The sequence below is a fragment of the Suncus etruscus genome, chromosome 3, assembly GCF_024139225.1.
Source record: "Suncus etruscus isolate mSunEtr1 chromosome 3, mSunEtr1.pri.cur, whole genome shotgun sequence".
Classification (NCBI taxonomy): Eukaryota; Metazoa; Chordata; class Mammalia; order Eulipotyphla; family Soricidae; genus Suncus; species Suncus etruscus.
The window spans coordinates 142,179,106-142,197,356 of record NC_064850.1 but is presented as its reverse complement, the minus strand read 5'-3'; the positions used below and the strand labels follow the sequence as shown (position 1 = coordinate 142,197,356).

The 18,251-nt window shown below is 44.1% G+C and overlaps 1 protein-coding gene across 1 annotated transcript in view; it reads right to left on the bottom strand.

The window, feature by feature from the left end:
* Positions 1-18,251, bottom strand: part of TMEM241 (transmembrane protein 241) — a 118,037-nt gene that overhangs the window by 66,874 nt on the left and 32,912 nt on the right. Inside the window, exons 4-11 of the mRNA XM_049770198.1 lie at positions 17,432-17,513; positions 12,039-12,116; positions 9,022-9,047; positions 7,095-7,146; positions 4,615-4,663; positions 3,738-3,783; positions 2,076-2,111; positions 518-552 (exon numbers count right to left, since the gene is read on the bottom strand). Of these exons, the coding sequence (XP_049626155.1) occupies positions 518-552; positions 2,076-2,111; positions 3,738-3,783; positions 4,615-4,663; positions 7,095-7,146; positions 9,022-9,047; positions 12,039-12,116; positions 17,432-17,513 (404 nt within the window). The remainder of the gene's footprint in view (positions 1-517; positions 553-2,075; positions 2,112-3,737; positions 3,784-4,614; positions 4,664-7,094; positions 7,147-9,021; positions 9,048-12,038; positions 12,117-17,431; positions 17,514-18,251) is intronic.

Genomic DNA, 18,251 nt, shown 5'->3' with positions numbered 1-18,251 from the left:
GGCCAGAAAGATAGTACAGCAGGTAGTACAAGTACCTACCTTGAACAAGTTCTTTCCCTGACCCTTCATGTGGTCCCCCAAGCCCCACCTGTGTGCAGAGCAGGAGTAAGCCCTGAGCACCGCTCAGTCTGGTATTAATTATGTTTTGTTTTGTTTGGGGGCCATACATGGCCATGTTCTCAGGCTACTCCTGGCTCTGAGCTTGGGAGTGGCTCCTGGTGGTTCTCAGGAGGGCTAGACTGTGCCTGGGTTTGATCCTAAGGGTCCCTACAGGCAGCACATGCTCCTGCCCTTTGAGTGTTAAGGATGGAACCCCAGGCTTCACACATGCAAAACAAGTCCTCTGCCACCAAAACCCTGGTTATCAGCAACAGTTTCGACTTCGTGGCAATCCTGGCCATTGGGTAACTATCTTCTCTAACAAAATGTTCCTCAGAGGATGAGGTCAGAGCACTGGCTTTCAAGAGCTACACTTCCCATTCAAACAAACTCACCATAGAACACAGAGAGCACTTACCTGTAGGATGAGCAGCGAATGCCAGGAGCCCAGTACTGACAAAGAAATCACAAAGCCATCAGATTTCCTGCACTGAGAAATGAGGCTTCTGCCCTCTGCCAAGAAACAGTGAACCAAGCCTAAGAGCAACTAAGTCATATACACTAGTGTTACAGAATTGGTCCAGTTCATGTCTCCCGTGGAAGAGTGAAAATGTTGTCACTCCCCTGGGTTTGGGCAGAAGAGTGGAATCGGCTCTGCAAAGAATGAGCATCCAGGTCCCATTCAATGAGCAAAGTCACCTCATCTTGGTTATTGTTAGCTAAGCAGAGCAGATACTGGGGCTGGAGACATAGTACAGAAGACAGTCATAGAGCATTTGCCCTGTATGCAGCCTTCCTAGGTTGGCTCTCCAGCACCCCCTATGGTTCTCCAAGCTGAAGCAGGAGTGAACCCTAAGTGCAAAGCCCAGAATAATCCATGAGCATCGACTGATGTGGCATAAAAACCAATAAATAAAAAAGTCACAAATAGTCTCACAGTAAGAGCTGGCTGCTAGTTATGAGTTAAATCTGTTTTTGTCATGAAATTTACAGGTGAGTTAAATTTCCAAGCTAGCCTACACCACAATCCCATCCTCCACTTACCTGAAAACTGCCTCAACTGATTTGTAATTAATTGATGTTAGAAGGGTTAGGCAGGAAAAAAAAAAAAAAAACAACACAACCAGATTATTGTTTTTGGCAGGGGCATACCTAGTGGTACTCAAAGGCCACACCTGGTTGGATGCTCAGGGGTCACTCCTCACTATAGCAGGAGGACCATGCAATTCTGGGGATCAAATTGGCCTCCTGAGTACAAAATAGACGCACCAACCCTTTGAACTATCTTCCTGTCTTCCAAATAACAGATTTTAAAACTCATTCGTTAAATAAATATTTATGGCATTACTGGAAGCCTCATTAGTGTTCCAAACAGATGATATGGCAGGAAGCCAAAATATCCTACACCCAAGGAAAATAAATGGAGATAAGTGAGGAATATACACCTTCTCGAGGTAAATTTTATTTTGTTCCTCTGTTCCTTTGTATGTTCCTTGTACCCCAGAGAAAATATCAACCTTTGAAACACACACAAAATTTTATCTGCAAAATAAGTGGTGCATGAGTAGGAAACACTGCCAATTTTCTATTAAATAAACAAAAGAACTGGTGTCTGCTCATGTTAAAAAGAAATGGTACTGGGACTAGAGTGGGACAGTACATCAGAATGTCAGGAAGACAATAAAAAGAAGGTGAGGGGATTGTCAGAGCCACTTGAGCTGGGAAATCCTGAGCTCAGACCAAAAGCTGGGAAAAGAGATGTGAGCCTCAAGGACTCTATTTCATGGGATGGGATGGTCTTCAGAGGTAGGGAGCCCTTATAGACAACTCTGCAGTCCTCAATGGGATCTCTCCTAAATAACCTAACTTGTCTTCCTGGCAGGCACATGAACTGAGACTCCCTGATGAAAATGATACTGGTCTGCTAGCCCTACAGGGATATGGAACACTCTTGGAAAATATAAAGGATACTTTACCTGAATATATAGTTGAAGTACTGCTGGTCAAAGTCACTGGAAAATGAAAAGACAAAATCAAAAAGAACATATGAAATAACAGAAATACTTTACACACATACAAAATAATCATCTGCATTAGTAAAGTATATATATAATTTCTAAATTATCAATAACTAGTATGAAGACCACCGTAAGTATATATGCATATCTCTATATACAGAGTGTATACAAGCTCTGGGGATAAGCCCACAGCCTCATCCTCTATGAGAATCTTTTGACCAGTGAGCTACATCCCTGGATTTTCAGGTGACTTTATTTTCTAAATTAGCTCCTGATTGCTTTTTTTTTCTGGTTGCTTTTTAAAAGACAGTTCATAGGTTAATACTATCACACATGTTTTCACTTGTGATAAATTATTTCTTCTGTGTCCAATTTCTATTTTTGAAAGAATATATATTATTCCAAGCCACTTGCCTGCCTTCTAGGGCCACCACATAAAAATAAAAGATGTCCAAGTAAATCTGAATTCCAGATAAAGAATCAAGCTCTGTTATTAATAGATTCCAAATAATGGGCAGGATATACTTAAACTAAAACATTATTTGCATCTAAGCTGAAATTCAAATTTAAAACATAGTGCTCCTGTATTTTATCTGGCAACTCCACTGGCTTCTTCATTTGTTTGGGGCCAGACTAAGGATGGGTGGTCACAGGTCACTCCTGAGATAGAATCCCAGCCTCTGATGTGTAAGGCACACACTCCAACTCTAAGTCATCCTTTCAGCCCTGCAAAGTCCTTTTATTAAAAGGCAAAAGATGCTCTGAAACCCTCAGTCTCACACCCTGAGTGCACAACCTCCTCCCAGGAGGCAGGACTTGGGATCCCTGGCAGGTCACGGGGTCAGTGGGCCAGACTAGGTTCACTGAGCTACAGCTTCTGTAGCTGTAGTTCTCATCTTCTCCATCCACATTCACTGTAGCCAGTTCATTGACTGTGCGGCACATATTCCTTATTTCACCCAATAAGAAAGCTAATGGCTGGGAACAATTTAGTCTAAACCAAATCAGGTTAGGAAGGAACTACGGAAATAAGGGGGGAAGACAAAGGAGTTCTGCTTTTGTACTTACATGTGCACACACAAATGCGTGTGTGTGTGTGTGTGTGTGTGTGTGTGTGTGTGTGTTGCCAGGGATCAAACCCCAGGCCTCACAACTAGGATACACAGGCTCTACCACTGACTGAAACACATCCTGGGCCCCTGATCACAATAATTTTGGTAGAAATGTCATCTAAACAGCTGCCCCTGAAGAATGAGGCCAGACACTTTAGTGTTCTTCACAGTGGTGATGTAGCTGAGAGACCCCATGGCAGAACAGATAGTTTTGGCCTACCCAGTCTTTCCTCTGCAGATCTGGGAGCAGTTCATAAGATTACATGTTCCACCCTTCCTTGAACTAAGTGCTAAAGTACAAATTTTCTTCTTTTCCTTGGAGAGGGGGTGGGGTAGATACTCAGTAGTGGTGTGTGTGTGTGTGTGTGTGTGTGTGTGTGTGTGTGTGTGTGTGTGTGGTGTGTACAACCTCTGGTGGTTTTCAACCTCCAAAACTTCCAGTCAAACCTGAGCTTTAGACCTCTGAACTACTTCCCCAGCCCCAACTCACTGAACTTTCCAAGTTTACCTTAATGCACTCGGTTTCTGGGACTTCCGGAGTATCTTATAAATCCCTGCAAAGGAAAGAACAGGTCATTGCTCCCTGCTAAAAAGACAGCACATGAAGCTACAGGGGACTAAGCAGGGGCTCAAAGAGGGGAAGCTGCTGCCCTGATACTCTGTCTATGGCTGACAGGGTGACTAACAACACTCAGGAAAGGTCACAGAAGCCTGTTAAACAATACCCAGTGATATGCGCTCAGTACAAGCTCTAGACCACCAGAAGGAGACAATGAACAGGAAGCCATTGATTTCCTCTGTCAGGGACATAGATAAAGAGGAAGGCCACGGGATTTTTGAAGTCTGTATGTAGGACCAAGTGAGAACACTGTGTACCTTTGCCCAGGGCAACAGGCAGCAGACAGTGGACACATGAATTAAAATAAAGGCAAGTGGTCCTTTGATTCCATTCAGTGTGTGTGTGTGTGTGTGTGTGTGTGTGTGTGTGTGTGTGTGTGTTGCTGCAGGAGTGTGTTCTGGACACCAACTTCCAGATCTAGTCCCATCAGTTTCAGAGAAAACAAAACTGGATTTCTCACTAGGACCTGAGAGAGGAAAGCCTGAACCATAATAAATGAATGAATTCATTTTCATCACTAATAAAAGAAGATTGAAAACATTTAGGATTGAATTTTGATTGAAAAAGACAAGATTGAAAAAGTAATCAATGGAGGCAAATTCCACAATAGGATAATCAAATCAGAAAATGTCTTTAAATGCCATTTGGTTTTTAAACAACTCCCTGCACTGAACTGTCCATATTCCAGGTAACTAAGAAGTAAATATGCAAAGAGATGAATAATGAGCCTTAACTATTGAAGCAAGCATTTTTTTTTGAAACTTACCTACACAGAATAAGTGAATAATAGCCCAGAAATATCCATCTGGATCAAACTGTAACACAGGGTTTAAAAAATTGATTATGTTGTAAACCATAGTATCACAATACAAATAGGGAAAAAGAGACTTCTAATGCAAGAGCCGATATCCTTGCTCTCTTTTATTTTTTATTTTTTGGGCTACACTTGATTATACTCAGGGGTTTACTCCTGGTTCTGTCCTCAGAAATCACTCCTGGCAGGCTCAGGGGACTGTATAGGATGCCAGGGATCTAACCTGGGTCTGTCCTGGGTTGGCTGAGTGCAAGGCAAATGCCCTACTGCTGTGTTATCGCTCTGACTCCATAGAGCACATATTCTCAATCTAAAAAAAGTAATTGTTCCTTTTGTTACTATATACAGATGATGATATATGAGGCATATTAAAAACATATATATATAATGTTTAAACTTATATAATTACAATGTTATTTCAATAACAATATTTTAAATGTTTATAGCCTTTGTCCCTAAAGAAACAAATCAAAATAAGGCCAGATAGTGCACTGAAAGTCTGCACTGAACCCTGAACCCACCCTGCTCAATCCCCACCAGAGGTCACTTGAGCATAGAGGGCCAAGCCAGGAATAGCCCCTGAGCACTGCCAGGTGTGACCCAAATACTCCGACCAAAATAAAATGGCTCTAAGTACTGTCATTCCCCTAGATCTATGGTTTCCTGGGCAGTGATTTCAGCTATACCAGGGAACAACACAGGTACAGTCAAATCATTTCTATTTTGTTTTGGGGTCACACCAATGTGCTCAGGAGAATATGTGGTGTTGAGGATTCAAAGCATTCGGCCCTTCTACATGCAAAACACACACAGTCTGATGAGCTACCTCTCTGGCCACACAGTAAGATCTTTTGAAAAAGGAAGAGAGAGGAGTTAAAATGAGTGAGAGAAAGACAGAGACAGAAACAGACAGAGATCCTATTCACAAACTCACAATATATAGGATATTATACCATTTCCTACTTGATGCTTAGAGATTGTTTTTCAACTCTTACGGGACAGTTTGTCATATTTTATCAGATGCATGTCTGTATAGAGAAAAATAATATGTATATATAGGGTTCAGTAATTTTCATGGTCTCAAGCTTTGGGGTTTTGGAGGTAAGGTTAATAGGGTCGGGGTTACTACCCCACGAATGGGTCCAGAGTGGCCAACAAGGACCCCTAAATGTCACTCACAAGGCATTGACGGTGCCCAGGCAGGACTCTTGGATGCAGACCCTTCCCACCTCACATTTCATCTGATAGCCTTGTCCCCTTCCTGCAGGACTCTGCCTCTAAGACCCCATTTCCCATTCCCATCTCTACAAAGGCAAATTTATGCATGGCCTCTATGGATTCAAGACACAGCCCCATGACTTCAGGATCAAATCCAAACCCCAGGGTCTCTTCGATTTCCACCTTCACTCCCCCAACCCCTGTCTTTTCCTCTAACCCCTCTCCAGAAACCAGAGAACTGCATCTCCAGGCACCAGAGTCCTTGAAAATCTTTCTATCCAAGAGCACTCCCTCCTCTTTCCATATGCATGTCTTCTGTCATACTGTGTGACCTATTTTCTGTTCCCCACAAACAGACACACTGTAGAGCAGTGGTGAGCCCAGCACACATGGGCAAGTGCAGATTGTGGATTCTGGTGGCTCTCATTTGCTCTGGCTTCTCACTGATCTTCTCCCACCAAGAAATGGGCCAAAAAGCAAAGCCAGAGTCCACTTTCAGGGCATGCTGTTCCCACCACCAAGAATCACTGGATTTTCCTCAGCTCTACTCTTTTTCTCAAAATGGCGATAACAATAGTTGCTACCTTGGAGCTGTTGGGTTTTTAAACAAAACAAGGAGCAGAAAGTGTTGGCAAAGGGCCGGGCACCCAGCACATTCGGACCCTGTAATGGTTAGCTATTCTGACTTCTTCAGGCCTCAGAGTTCTCAGGTGTTCTCCCAACATCCTCTAGAGTCCTCACACAGCCCCCCAGCCTGCTAGGGTCATAATTATCTGTTGACTGTTTCTGATTAGCCTCTGACCCCAGCCCAAACAAGAACAATTCTTCCTGATAGGAAGAGTCTGGCTGAGGTAGAGAAAAGAAAAGGGACCAGTAGTGAGATGTATATAGGGTCCTCCATGCCTAAGAAAGAAAAACTCAGGTAACAAAGTGAAAGTCCCTGAAGATGGGAGACAAGAAGTGACAACTCAAAGCATCAGACAGGAGTGTTGAAGTTTCTCCAGATCAGATAGGGCAGCATGCACAGACCCCAGCACCCAGAGCTCTGAAGATCACGTGCCCACAAGAATGGTGCTCTGCCTTTAAGCTTCCACATGCCTCTGCAGAGGCCAAAGTTAGCTGGCTTCTAAAAAGAAGGGTCCGAGTATTCTGCTTTGTACACCCAAGCTTCAGAGAAAAAAAGCTACTTGAAAATGACTTTTGTCTCCACTTACCTGAACATCATTGAAGGGAAGGAATCCTGCAGCAGCCACAATAAAGAAGGCACTGCAAAGAGAGAGATCAAACATGTAAGTTCACTTTTCAATGCAAAGACAGAAAGGCTGAAACACACTTTCGAGGGGTAAGAATTACTGGGAACCAAAGCCAGGGCCCCACATGTGCAAGGTAAATACATGCTCTACTACAGAGCCATTTTCCCAAACAAGCTGAAATACGTTGATGCAGATTTGATGAAACAAAGAACCTGTATAATGGAGTCAGAGTGAGAGCACAGCAAGGAGAGTGTCTGCCTTGCATGCAACCAAGCAGGGTTCAATCCCCAGTATCCCATATGGTTCTCCAACTTGCCAGGAGTTATTTCTTAGTGGAGAGTCAGGAATAACCTCTGAGCACTGCCGGGTGTGGCAAAAAAAAAAAAAAATCTCATGTGACCAAGTCCAGTTTCCATGTTCATTCTCTGAGAACCCCATTACTTATAGAGTTTTTGTTCCTATGGTCCACTGGAAACTCACTGGGGCTCGATCATTTTCTCAGAGACAGGCAAAACCACAGCTGGTTCGTTTGACAAAAGCAATGTAAGCTCAGAATAGACAGATGCTTTTAAGCTACACATTCCCTAAATACACTAGTGGAAAACTGGATGATCAGACAATGATTATGCCACTTATGAAAAGAAAACATCATAAAAAGCAAAACAAAAATCACAGAGACAGAAAACATTGGCAGTTGCCAGAAGGGTGAGGGTTGGAGCAGGCAAAATGAGTAAAGGGAACCAAGAGGTGCAAACCTTCAAGTTACCTCTTTCTTTTACTTTTGCTTTGTTTAAAGATCATACATAGATAGTAGTATTCAAGGCTTACTCCTGGCTCTGTGCTGTCTCATAGTGGACACAGTGGAGTGGATCAACTCTGGGGCAGCTGCATGTAAGGCAAGTACCTTCACCCCAGTACTATCTCTCCAGCCCCTGAGAGCTCTACTTCTAGGAGATACACTTTGAAATGCTTAGGGATAAGACTATTATCTTTGCAACTTATTCACCAATGATTTAGAAAAACATGTAAGTAAGAAGTACATGTTTGCATGTGGAAGTTCTGAATCAGTTCCAGAGACTACATGAACTCCCATCACCACTCAGGTTGATCCCCAAACATAGAGCTGAGAATAGCCCTAGAATATTGTTAGGTATGGTTCCGAATGAGAGTGAGAGAGAGAGAGAGAGAGAGAGAGAGAGAGAGAGAAGAGAGGGGGAGAGAGAGAAGAGAGGGGGAGAGAGAGAAGAGGGGGGAGAGAGAGAAGAGGGGGGGAGAGAGAGAGAGAAGAGGGAGGGAGAGAGAGAAGAGGGGGAGAGAGAAGAGGGGGAGAGAGAGGGGTGGAGAGAGGAGAGGGGAGAGAGAGAAGAGAGGGGGATAGAGAGAGGAGGAGAGAGGAGAGAGAATGTTAAGGTGATTGCCTTGCATGTGGCCAACTCTTAGATTCCTGCTCTGACTCTTCCCAAAGAAACTCTATATATTGCAAACAGCATCTTAAAATTTTTAAGTTGAGTACATGTTTTCCACTTTCATTCCCCACCAGTATTGTACAATTCTTGATGAAGTTTTAGGCATCAATATCTGAAATCTAGCATGGTTTTTTTCCTAGCAGAAATAAAACATTTCAGAAAAGAAAGAGCGAGAGAAATAACTCATTTTAGAATAAGACACAAAATAAAAAATATGTGAATGTTTGTAATAACTTCCTCTTTAAGACTCAAGTTTGAATCATAAAAAAACACCTCGCTATCAAAGTTAAAGAACTGGGCTAGGGCCAGGGAGATAGTACACGGGTTAGGACACCCATCCTGCATATGCCTAACCTGTGTTTGCTCTCACCAAATGGTCTCGCATTAGTATTGATTTTAAAAATCTCACTTTTAAAACTTACCTACAGATATTTGACAGAGAAGTTTTCTGTAAGAAATAAAGAGACATAGTTAAACATTTAAAACTTTTTCTTCCCCTCTATACCAAAAATATTTAGATAGTAGGATAAATGTTATTACATAGACATTTACTGGAGGGTTACCAGTTTGCTGCACTTTAGTGTTATTTGTTGGGGACATTTCTGTTTGGGTGGGATAAAATGACTCAGTGTCCAGAGTTGAGTCACTTGGCCCAAGTTCTCTGGCTATGATCTAGCTAGCCACTCACCAGAATGGTGAGTTTACTAATGAAAAGTGATGATTGCTGAAGATTTTAGAATCCCATCCACCAATGAAAGGAGACAGAAATCATGGAACACACGTATAAGGAAAGAAATTTGGTTTTAATTTGTCTTTATTTTTGCACTGTATGCCACAAAGCCTGGTGCTGGTGTCAAAACCAGAATTCCAGCTTATAAAGCAGTGCTCTAATCATTTAAGCAAGAAAAATAAAACCTCTTAAAGCCAGTGATGTAGTTCAGAGCACTTTCTACTACTTTAGGCCTTGGCTTTCTTCACTGGCGTAGGGGAAGAGAATGAAGAACTGGAGCTTTTGAGCTTTGAAGACATCCCCAGTGGTGTTCAGAGGCCACAGTGGATTCAGTTAGGGACACCTGCACTCAAGGCTCTTGAATTACTCCTGGGCCCAAAATTTAGCTGGTGTTTAACTACCATTTCAGCCTGCCTCTTTAAATCTGTTCATTAATCCTGCTGTCACACTAAGCAGAGCTATAAATGTCTCTGGCATGGTGTGTAAATTAAGAAACACTAAAAAGGAGAAGATATATTCCTCCACCCCTAGAAAGAATATAAAAAGAGCAGGTTGAGAAATCTAAAGTTGGTGCTTAAAGCTTCCCTGACATAAAGAAATGAAATTCTAACCAAGGTATTTTCTGCCTCTATACTAGTCCTTATGGGGAGTTAGTTTTTTGCCCTGAGGAAGAAACTCATAACCATGAGAAGCTGTTTTTTCCTCCCCTCTTCTTATTATTTTTTCCTCTCTTTATTTGGAGTAGGGGAGTGGGGGATCTCCCACATGATTCAAGGGGAATCCAGAAACCACTCCCGGCAATTTTTGGCCAACTGTGTTACTGCGTTGGCAAGGCAATGAAAGGGCTTGAGGATGTTGTGTGGCTTGTACAGTAGTGCTGGGATAACCTGAGTCATAGAAAGTGGTGCTGGAGCGACCTTGTGGTGAGGGGATCCAGCTGGGCCATGTGCCAACAGGGAGAGTGCCTAATTCCAGTACTACCTCTCCTTGCAATCTTGAAGTCTCCTGATTGTGAACTACAAATTCTAGGATTGTGCAAAGAAGCATTTGATAAGAAAGCACAGAAGCAGCCAAAAGATGTGGAAGTTAGAAATCCACACCTCATTGTAAAATAATCCCCAGCTATTAACCCAAAACAAAGGCAGTTCACCCCAATTTCCTCTTCCCTTTAAATCTATTCCTTTGATATGAAAAAGTCCACCAGGATCTCACTCCACCCTCCCCAGCCTGGGCTGGAGTGTTTGCTATGCATGCAGGAGAACCAGGTGTGATCAATCCCTGAGCACCTGGAATCACTTCTGTGATCCAGATGATGGCTCAAGGAGCTGGAGTACAGACTTTACAAGTGGAAGTATTCATGGTCCCTGAGCATAGCCAGAAGTGACCCTGGAGCACAGTGTCAGGAGTAGGCCCTGCGCTGCCAGTTGTGGCCCAAACACATCTCTCAGAAAATCTTTTTTTCCCCTCTAGTTTAGATATCTTCCCTGGAGAGTGTGATGAGTTCCAACTGGCCTCTCTGCAATTTAAAAGTCCCCTTAGGGATCGGAGTGATAGCACATAGGGGATTTGTCTTGCACATGCCAAACTGGACTGGTTCTCTGGCATCTCATTTAGTCCCCCCCCCCCACCTCCCACCTCCGAGACTACCAGGAGTGATTTCTGAGTGCAGAACCAGGTGTAACCCCTGAGCACCACCAGGTGTGACTTTCCTACCCCCCAAAAAGTTCCCACAGAGCAGGCCAGGCATGCAACTCAGAGTGAGAGCACTTTCCAAGCACGGATGAGGTCTACTTTCCATTCCTGGCATTACACAAAAAAGTAAAGTTCCAAAATTGATTGAAAAATATTTTTTTCAAACATGCCTGTATTAGGCAAGAAGCAGCTCCTGAGCTGGAGAGATAGTACAGGGTTAAATCCTTGCATGCGACTGTCCCAGACTGTCCCAGTTTGAATCCCCAGCACTGCTTTTTGCTCCTTGAGCACTGCCAGAAGTAAGCCCTAAGCATAGTCCAAAAATCATGGGGACAGCATTTACCTTGCATGTAACCCCTACGGGCCACTGGATATGGCTCAAAAACAAAAATGAAAAGAAAATGATAAAAGATAAATAAAAAGTAACTCCCCAAAGAGGAGCCACATTAAAATTATGGCTAATAACATGAATAATTTAGGCTCACAAGTCCAGAACACCTAACATGTGCCAAACTGTGCTAAAACTTCTTATAGATAAATATATATTCTTATATACTTATATACTTCTTATAGGAGACCAACTGTTGTCTCCTCCAACCTCTCCAGGAGGCACAGCAGGGTGGTGACCTGTTTGCTAGTGGGAGACAGAGCTTCTACTGAGGGGTTTCGGAGGTGGAGGAGGCACCCTTCTGGCATTCGCTGGGCACTGCAGTGGGTTTCCACCTGGTGCTGCCATGAGCTGTTGTGGGCATGGTCCCCTGCTCAAGCAGTCATAGCTCACTCCTCCTGCACCCGGGGCTTGACTCAGCTGGCCTGGGTGGGCAGGAGCTACAGGACAGAAGGATCAAAACACATTCCCAATTAGCTCTAGTAAATCAAAAGGGTATCCAAACCATTATCCCTGAGACTGCAAAGAGATGATAGAGAACAGAAAAGATACTAATTTGGGCCACTTTAAAAGAGAGGCACTGAGATGAAGAGCCAGGGGAGAGAAACCAGCATGCGGCATTATTTTACCTCTTTCCGAAAACATTTCTGGTGCCAGTAGTTGATCACTTCAGCCACATTATGCAAAATGAGAAATACAGGAATGGCCTGAAAGAAAACAAAACAATAAGCATGAAGATGTTTCCTTTGGCCTCATCATTACATAATCCCCTATTTCTGCTAAAGAGGAAAGATCTGTGGAAACTTCTGGCATGTACACAGATAAGCCTCACCAGCAAGAGCACTTCCTCCTGCTTAGCACTCCCAGTGGTGGCAGCATCCTTGCTGGGGTGGCAATAGAGGTGCCCCCTCTTCTCAACATTTGTCTCTTTCATTCATTCACTTGCCCCCTCCCTTTGGACGACTGGGTGATGATGCAGGGTGGCCCATTCCACCTGTGTCACTCATGCAGGCACTGACCATGGATTGCACTCTGTGGCCATGGGGCTGGCGCACCTTTCAGTGAAACTCACTGGAGACAACCTGTTAGAGAAGGGCTCCCACACACTGGCCTGGGGTGCAGTCAGAAGCTGCTTGTGGTACTGCCAGAGTTCACTCAAACAGAGCTGCAAGACCATGCTTGGTGCATGTGAAAGGCATAAAGTAAACTCTCAACCATACCCTGCAAAGCAGGTATTCAGAGGCCCTGAGTTACCCCCACCCCGGGCCCCACCAAATAGAAGACTGTGCATTTACTGAGTGTCAGCACCACACCAGGCATTGGAGACCCATGCCATGAGCAGGAGGGCACCTGATAGCTTTGTGGAGGAAGAGAAACCTGAAGTCTAAACTAGAGTAAGTCACAAAAAGGAAAAGGGGGAGAGTGTATGGACCAATTTGCAAAGGCCGAGAGGAGAAAGCAAGTCCTCCTCTGGGAAGGGATGGACAAAAGAGGCAGAGGTGGGAGAAAGACAGCAAGAGATCATGGCCAATTAAGGAATTAGGACTTCCAGGGCCACAGGAGCTACTAATAAATTTTATTTTATTTTATTTTATTTTATACTTTTTGGGTTTTGGGGGGCCACATCCGGTGATGCTCAGGGGTTATTCCTGGCTATGCTCTCAGAAATAGCTCCTGGCTTGGGGACCATATGGGATACCAGGGATCGAACTAAGGTCCATCCTAGGCTAGCACTGGCAAGGCAGATGCCTTACCGCTCTGCGACACTGCTCCAGCCCCTCCCTTTTTTCCTTGATTTTTGGGGCTGTCCCTGATGGTCCTCAGGCCTTACTCCCGGTGGTGGTCAGGGGATAACAACAGCTGCTTTAGGGTCATCTGGGGTCAACTTTAAAGTCAATTTTAAAGTTAAAGTGGGCAGAGTCTGCATGTTTCAAGGAACTTCAGCAAGAATATACCTGTGGGACAGAATTTTTAAAATGTTCAAATATATCCACTCTCTAATACCTAAAACTAATAAATACGCCTTTTATGTACCCTTCCCCCACCAAAAAAAGTGTTTGCAAATGTGATTTGACTGAGAATATTCCAGTGAAGAGTTTCTCTGCTCTACAAAAGGTTTTCAGAGGAAACTAAGAATGTGCTCCTGCATGAAAGATTTAACAAGTACTCAAATCCCCCTTTGAAGGCAGAGTTGAGCCACGCAGCCACATGCTGACAAGTGATGCTCATTTGTGACCTCTGACCTCCATCTTTTGTCATCTAAAGCTACCTAAGTATATAGTAATGTGTTACAGCAGCCAGAGGAAATAACACAGAACCATGAGAGGAAGGCTTGGACTTGGGAGTTACTGGCAGAAAAGGGAGCTGGAGACATTTTAAAAATATTTAGGAAGCTAAAAACATTTCAGAGGTAAATAGTCTAATAACTGAGATGAATTATATACTTCAAAATTGTGTGTGCAGGAGAGAGGATACAAACTGTAACACTCCAGTGGTCACTAAGATCACAGAATCCCCCACCCACAAACCCCACACCATGACTGCCACTGAAGTCTGCTGAGGAAGGGAGTCTACTCCTATCTATGGTCTTCACAAGATCAGGGGAGAAAGGAGGATGAGGCAGGGGATTCAGTTATTATTCCTGCTATGACTAATGCTGATGAAGTTTCTTGAAGGGTGGAAGGAGGTAAAGGACAAGCTGGGGTTCATGAACGCGTCTGCTCTGGGACCCAGGTTGCACCATCTGCTCTAGGAACAGGGATCACTGTCCTCCAAGACACAATTTACTTCTCTGTGTTGCAGAGTTGAGGATACCTAAAACCTACCAGGTGTCACTAGTAAATAAATGTGAAAGGAATGTACAGAGTCTGGAGAGGTTCAGCAGCCTGATAGAAAGGTCACCAGTGTAAACTGGTTCTAATTCTTGGTACCATATCTAGTTTTCCAAACACTGCTGGGAGTCACTCCTGAGGACTTCCACATGTAGTTGTAAGTCAATAAACTAAATAAATAATAAATAAGAATGCAACTTTGTGGGATTTCTCTCCCCACTCGACTTTGTTTTTGTTGTAGTTACCATTCATTGAGTGTGCATATGTGGCCACAGCACTGAGAATGGGCGATTCCACACTTATCTATTCTCTGGGAGCCAAGCAGTTCTGGGATGGAACCTGGCTCACACATGCAAAGTATGTGTTCCAGCCTTGTGAGCCATCTCCCAGACCCCTGGTTACCTAATTTTTAGCAAAACTGCATGTGGAAAGTATTGCTCAAGCGCTGTCACAAGTGGAGACTAATCACCTGGAAGGGGTAAGTTAGCCCCAGAGAACCATGTCTGCTGAACCATGCTGTCATGAAGTCTCTAGAATGTGCTGAGAATACTGGAAAGACAATATTATAAGAATGATGATGGGGCCGGGCGGTGGCGCTCAAGGTAAGGTGCCTGCCATACCTGCGCTAGCCTAGGAGACGGACCGTGGTTCGATCCCCCGGCGTCCCATATGGTCCCCCAAGCCAGGAGCGACTTCTGAGCGCATAGCCAGGAGTAACCCCTGAGCGTCACCGGGTGTGGCCCAAAAACCAAAAAAAAAAAAAAAAAAAAAAAATGATGACAGAGACCTGTTCCACCGAGTCATCTGCCTTTGCCCTTTATGAGGACTCAGGACCTTGAAGAGGAAAAGAGCCCCTGCCCACATTTCAAACAGGCCCACTGCATGCAGGCTAACACCAGAGGCCAGGAGCTGCCAAGGGGCAGCTGAGTCTGGGAAACACAACATAACCCTGGCATGCAAGCATGATGTCCTTGAGATGGTCAGAGCCTCACTTTGCGAGCTTTGGGAACATACACCAAAGGTGCTCGTGTCCTTGAGGGTGGTCCAGATCCTGATTTGCCAAATAACATGCTTTGGAATTTCTCCTGCCAGCTGCCTGCAAATGCCCCATGCCCCCATCAGATATTTTGGAAAACAGAGCTCTTGCCTTTGTTCTGGGCCCAGTTCTGGAGCACAAATCAACTGGGTTTGCTAATATAATTAAAAAAAAGTCTTCTCACTTCTCAAGGCAGGCTGCTTGGTTTTCTCTGGCTTTTAGTGAGAATTTTCACAACACCCTGAGAGCAAGGAAGAGCTGATCTCTGACTTAGGTCCTGAAGGGCTTTTAGAGAAAATATCTGTCAGATCCTAACACTGAATGTTTGTGGTGGCTGTATACACACACACACGCACACATACACACACAGAGACACACACACAGAGACACACACACACACACACACACACACACACACACACACACACACACACACACACACCCCAGTCTTTCACTGATGCCCTAAAAGATTCCCCATGTCAGGAGGCACATGGCTGGCTTGTCTGTAAGCCCCCAGCTCACAGTAAATACTTTCTGATGAGGCACCACAATTCAGTTAAGGCTAAACTCTGAGTTTCATTCAGGTGTGACTTGGAGGTGGTAAAATCTATAAATAACAAATTCCCTCTGGTCCAACTATTGCAGAAAGAAACCAGCTTTCTTCCAGGAATGGTCCATGAGGTGAACAACGGCTCAAAGCTTGACATATAATAAAGGAGCCTTTACAAAGCAGACCTACCTGGAAAGTGCCTGAATGATGAAACACCCTGGGATTTTAACGGAGCACTCCCCACTCCCCTCCCCAACCACCACCAACTCCTTATGGAGTCAGTGAACTGACAGCTTGGCACTAGCATATTGATGCCTGTTTTCTGTCTAACACAAGCTGTACACATGCCTTATGTTTATTCCTCCCAGCATTTTTAAACAACTATATAAAAACTGAAACTGAAAAAAAAAATGAAAACAAGCTGCTGGGCTGAGTGGGTTTACAAAAAGCCATCATCTGAGTCTTGGGTCTGTGCTCTGGCCCATGCCCACTCTGAGCAGGAATGTTTGGTCTGGGCCAACTTCCCCTTTGCTGAGCCAAATTCATAGTGATTTCTTTCTGCTGCTCAGTGTTGAAACTCAGAAGATGGGTGCTCGAGCTGGAATGAAAGTCTTCTTCCATTTGTCTTCTTCAAAATGTCTTGCCATGAATCATGAGTTGGTGTCTAAACATGTGTTCGGAGCATTACTGGCACCATTGCCTTACACAGAGTGCTCAGACTAGCACTACTGTATGTCCCAGGTATAGAACTTACTGGCTAAAGATGGACTGACAGTTCAATAAAATTTTAGGGTTTGGGTGAGTTTTTTGCCACCTAGAATTCTTTCTGTTTGCTCTGTTTTGGGCAGCTATACCTGGTGTTGCTCAGGTCTACTCCAAGTTTTGTGCTTGAGGGTGACTCCTGATAATGCTCAGAGGATCATGGGTGTCGAGAATCAAATCTAGGCTTCCTGCATGCAAACCTGGGCTCCACTTCATTGAGCTAACCCTCTGACCTGACCTAGAATAAATATCCTTCTTTTGGTAAAGTACACCAATACTGAGAATCTGATATTCCATCTCTCAGTTATGGGATCTAGACAGGGATCCTGTACGACCAGGGTAGTCAAATAGTTCAAGGAGGCAGTGACCCAAGGCTGGCGAAACCACATAATTTACTCTAAATGATGTAGTTTGCATAATCATGGTAAATCCCATAAAGAGTGAGGAATGAAGTCTTTTTCTATTAGGTTTAAAACTGAAGAATGAGCCTGGTGCCAACAGTACACACTAAAAGAAATTCAGACTGTGGAATGAAGTCAAGATAGGAGAAGTGAAAGATAAGGAAACAGAAACTGGACTCTAACTATATTAATGAAACCCTGGATCAAGCCATACCCGAAACAGACACTGTGCTCTGACTTTTCATTAACTAAATCATAAATTCCTTTCTCTCTATGCATCTTCAGTTTAGCCAAGTGGAGACTCAAATCCAATATTTGCTCTCCAATATAGGGGTAGCAACATTTAAGATGAAGCATTCCTCTACTGATACACAAGTTAAAAGCCAGGAGAGGGAGGATGAGGCAAGTGGATAAGTCTTCACCCCAAACCTCTAAGACATACCAGTCTGGACAAGGCTCTGGAACCAGCATAGATGATTCCCACAAACAGTAGTGAAGCAGGAAGCCAGGTGGAAACAGCAGACCTGAAAAAAAGAGAAAGAGGTCCTCAGATTCCTATTGCAGAGCTGGAGATGGATAGTCCAAAAAGCAGCCAATCTATGTTTGACCTCAATACCTAATATGATCCGATGAGCCCCATTAGGAATAAATCACAAGCACCACTGGGGAATAGCTCAAACACACACACACACACACACACACACACACACACACACACACACACACACACACACACACACACACAGACTTCTGTTGCTTTAGGCCCACAAGACCCCACTGGAAGGTACTGCCCTTTAGATGCACCAAACTGAATGCAACTGAAATTATCGGGTTATCCCTGCATGAGCCCTGGTGTGGGCCACATCTCTAGGCACTTGTGACAGATACTGACAAAAAACATTCTCACTGTAGCCCCAGCTCTGCCAACCACCTTGCATTACAAGGTCCACACTTGTGCCCAAATGAGCTGAACTTGGAAAATCCTTCCAGCCAGATAGAGAGGGAAGATGGAATTTAAGGGAACAGTCTTTGAAGCATTCGATGTTTTTTTTGTGTGTGTGTATGGTTTTTGGGTCACACCCGGCAGTGCTCAGGGGTTATACCTGGCTCCAAGCTCAGAAATTGCTCCTGGCAGGCACAGGGGACCATATGGGGACGCCGGGATTTGAACCGATGACCTCCTGCATGAAAGGCAAACACCTTACCCTCATGCTATCTCTCCGGCCCCGCACTCGATGGTTTTGAACCTTTGGCTTTTACAC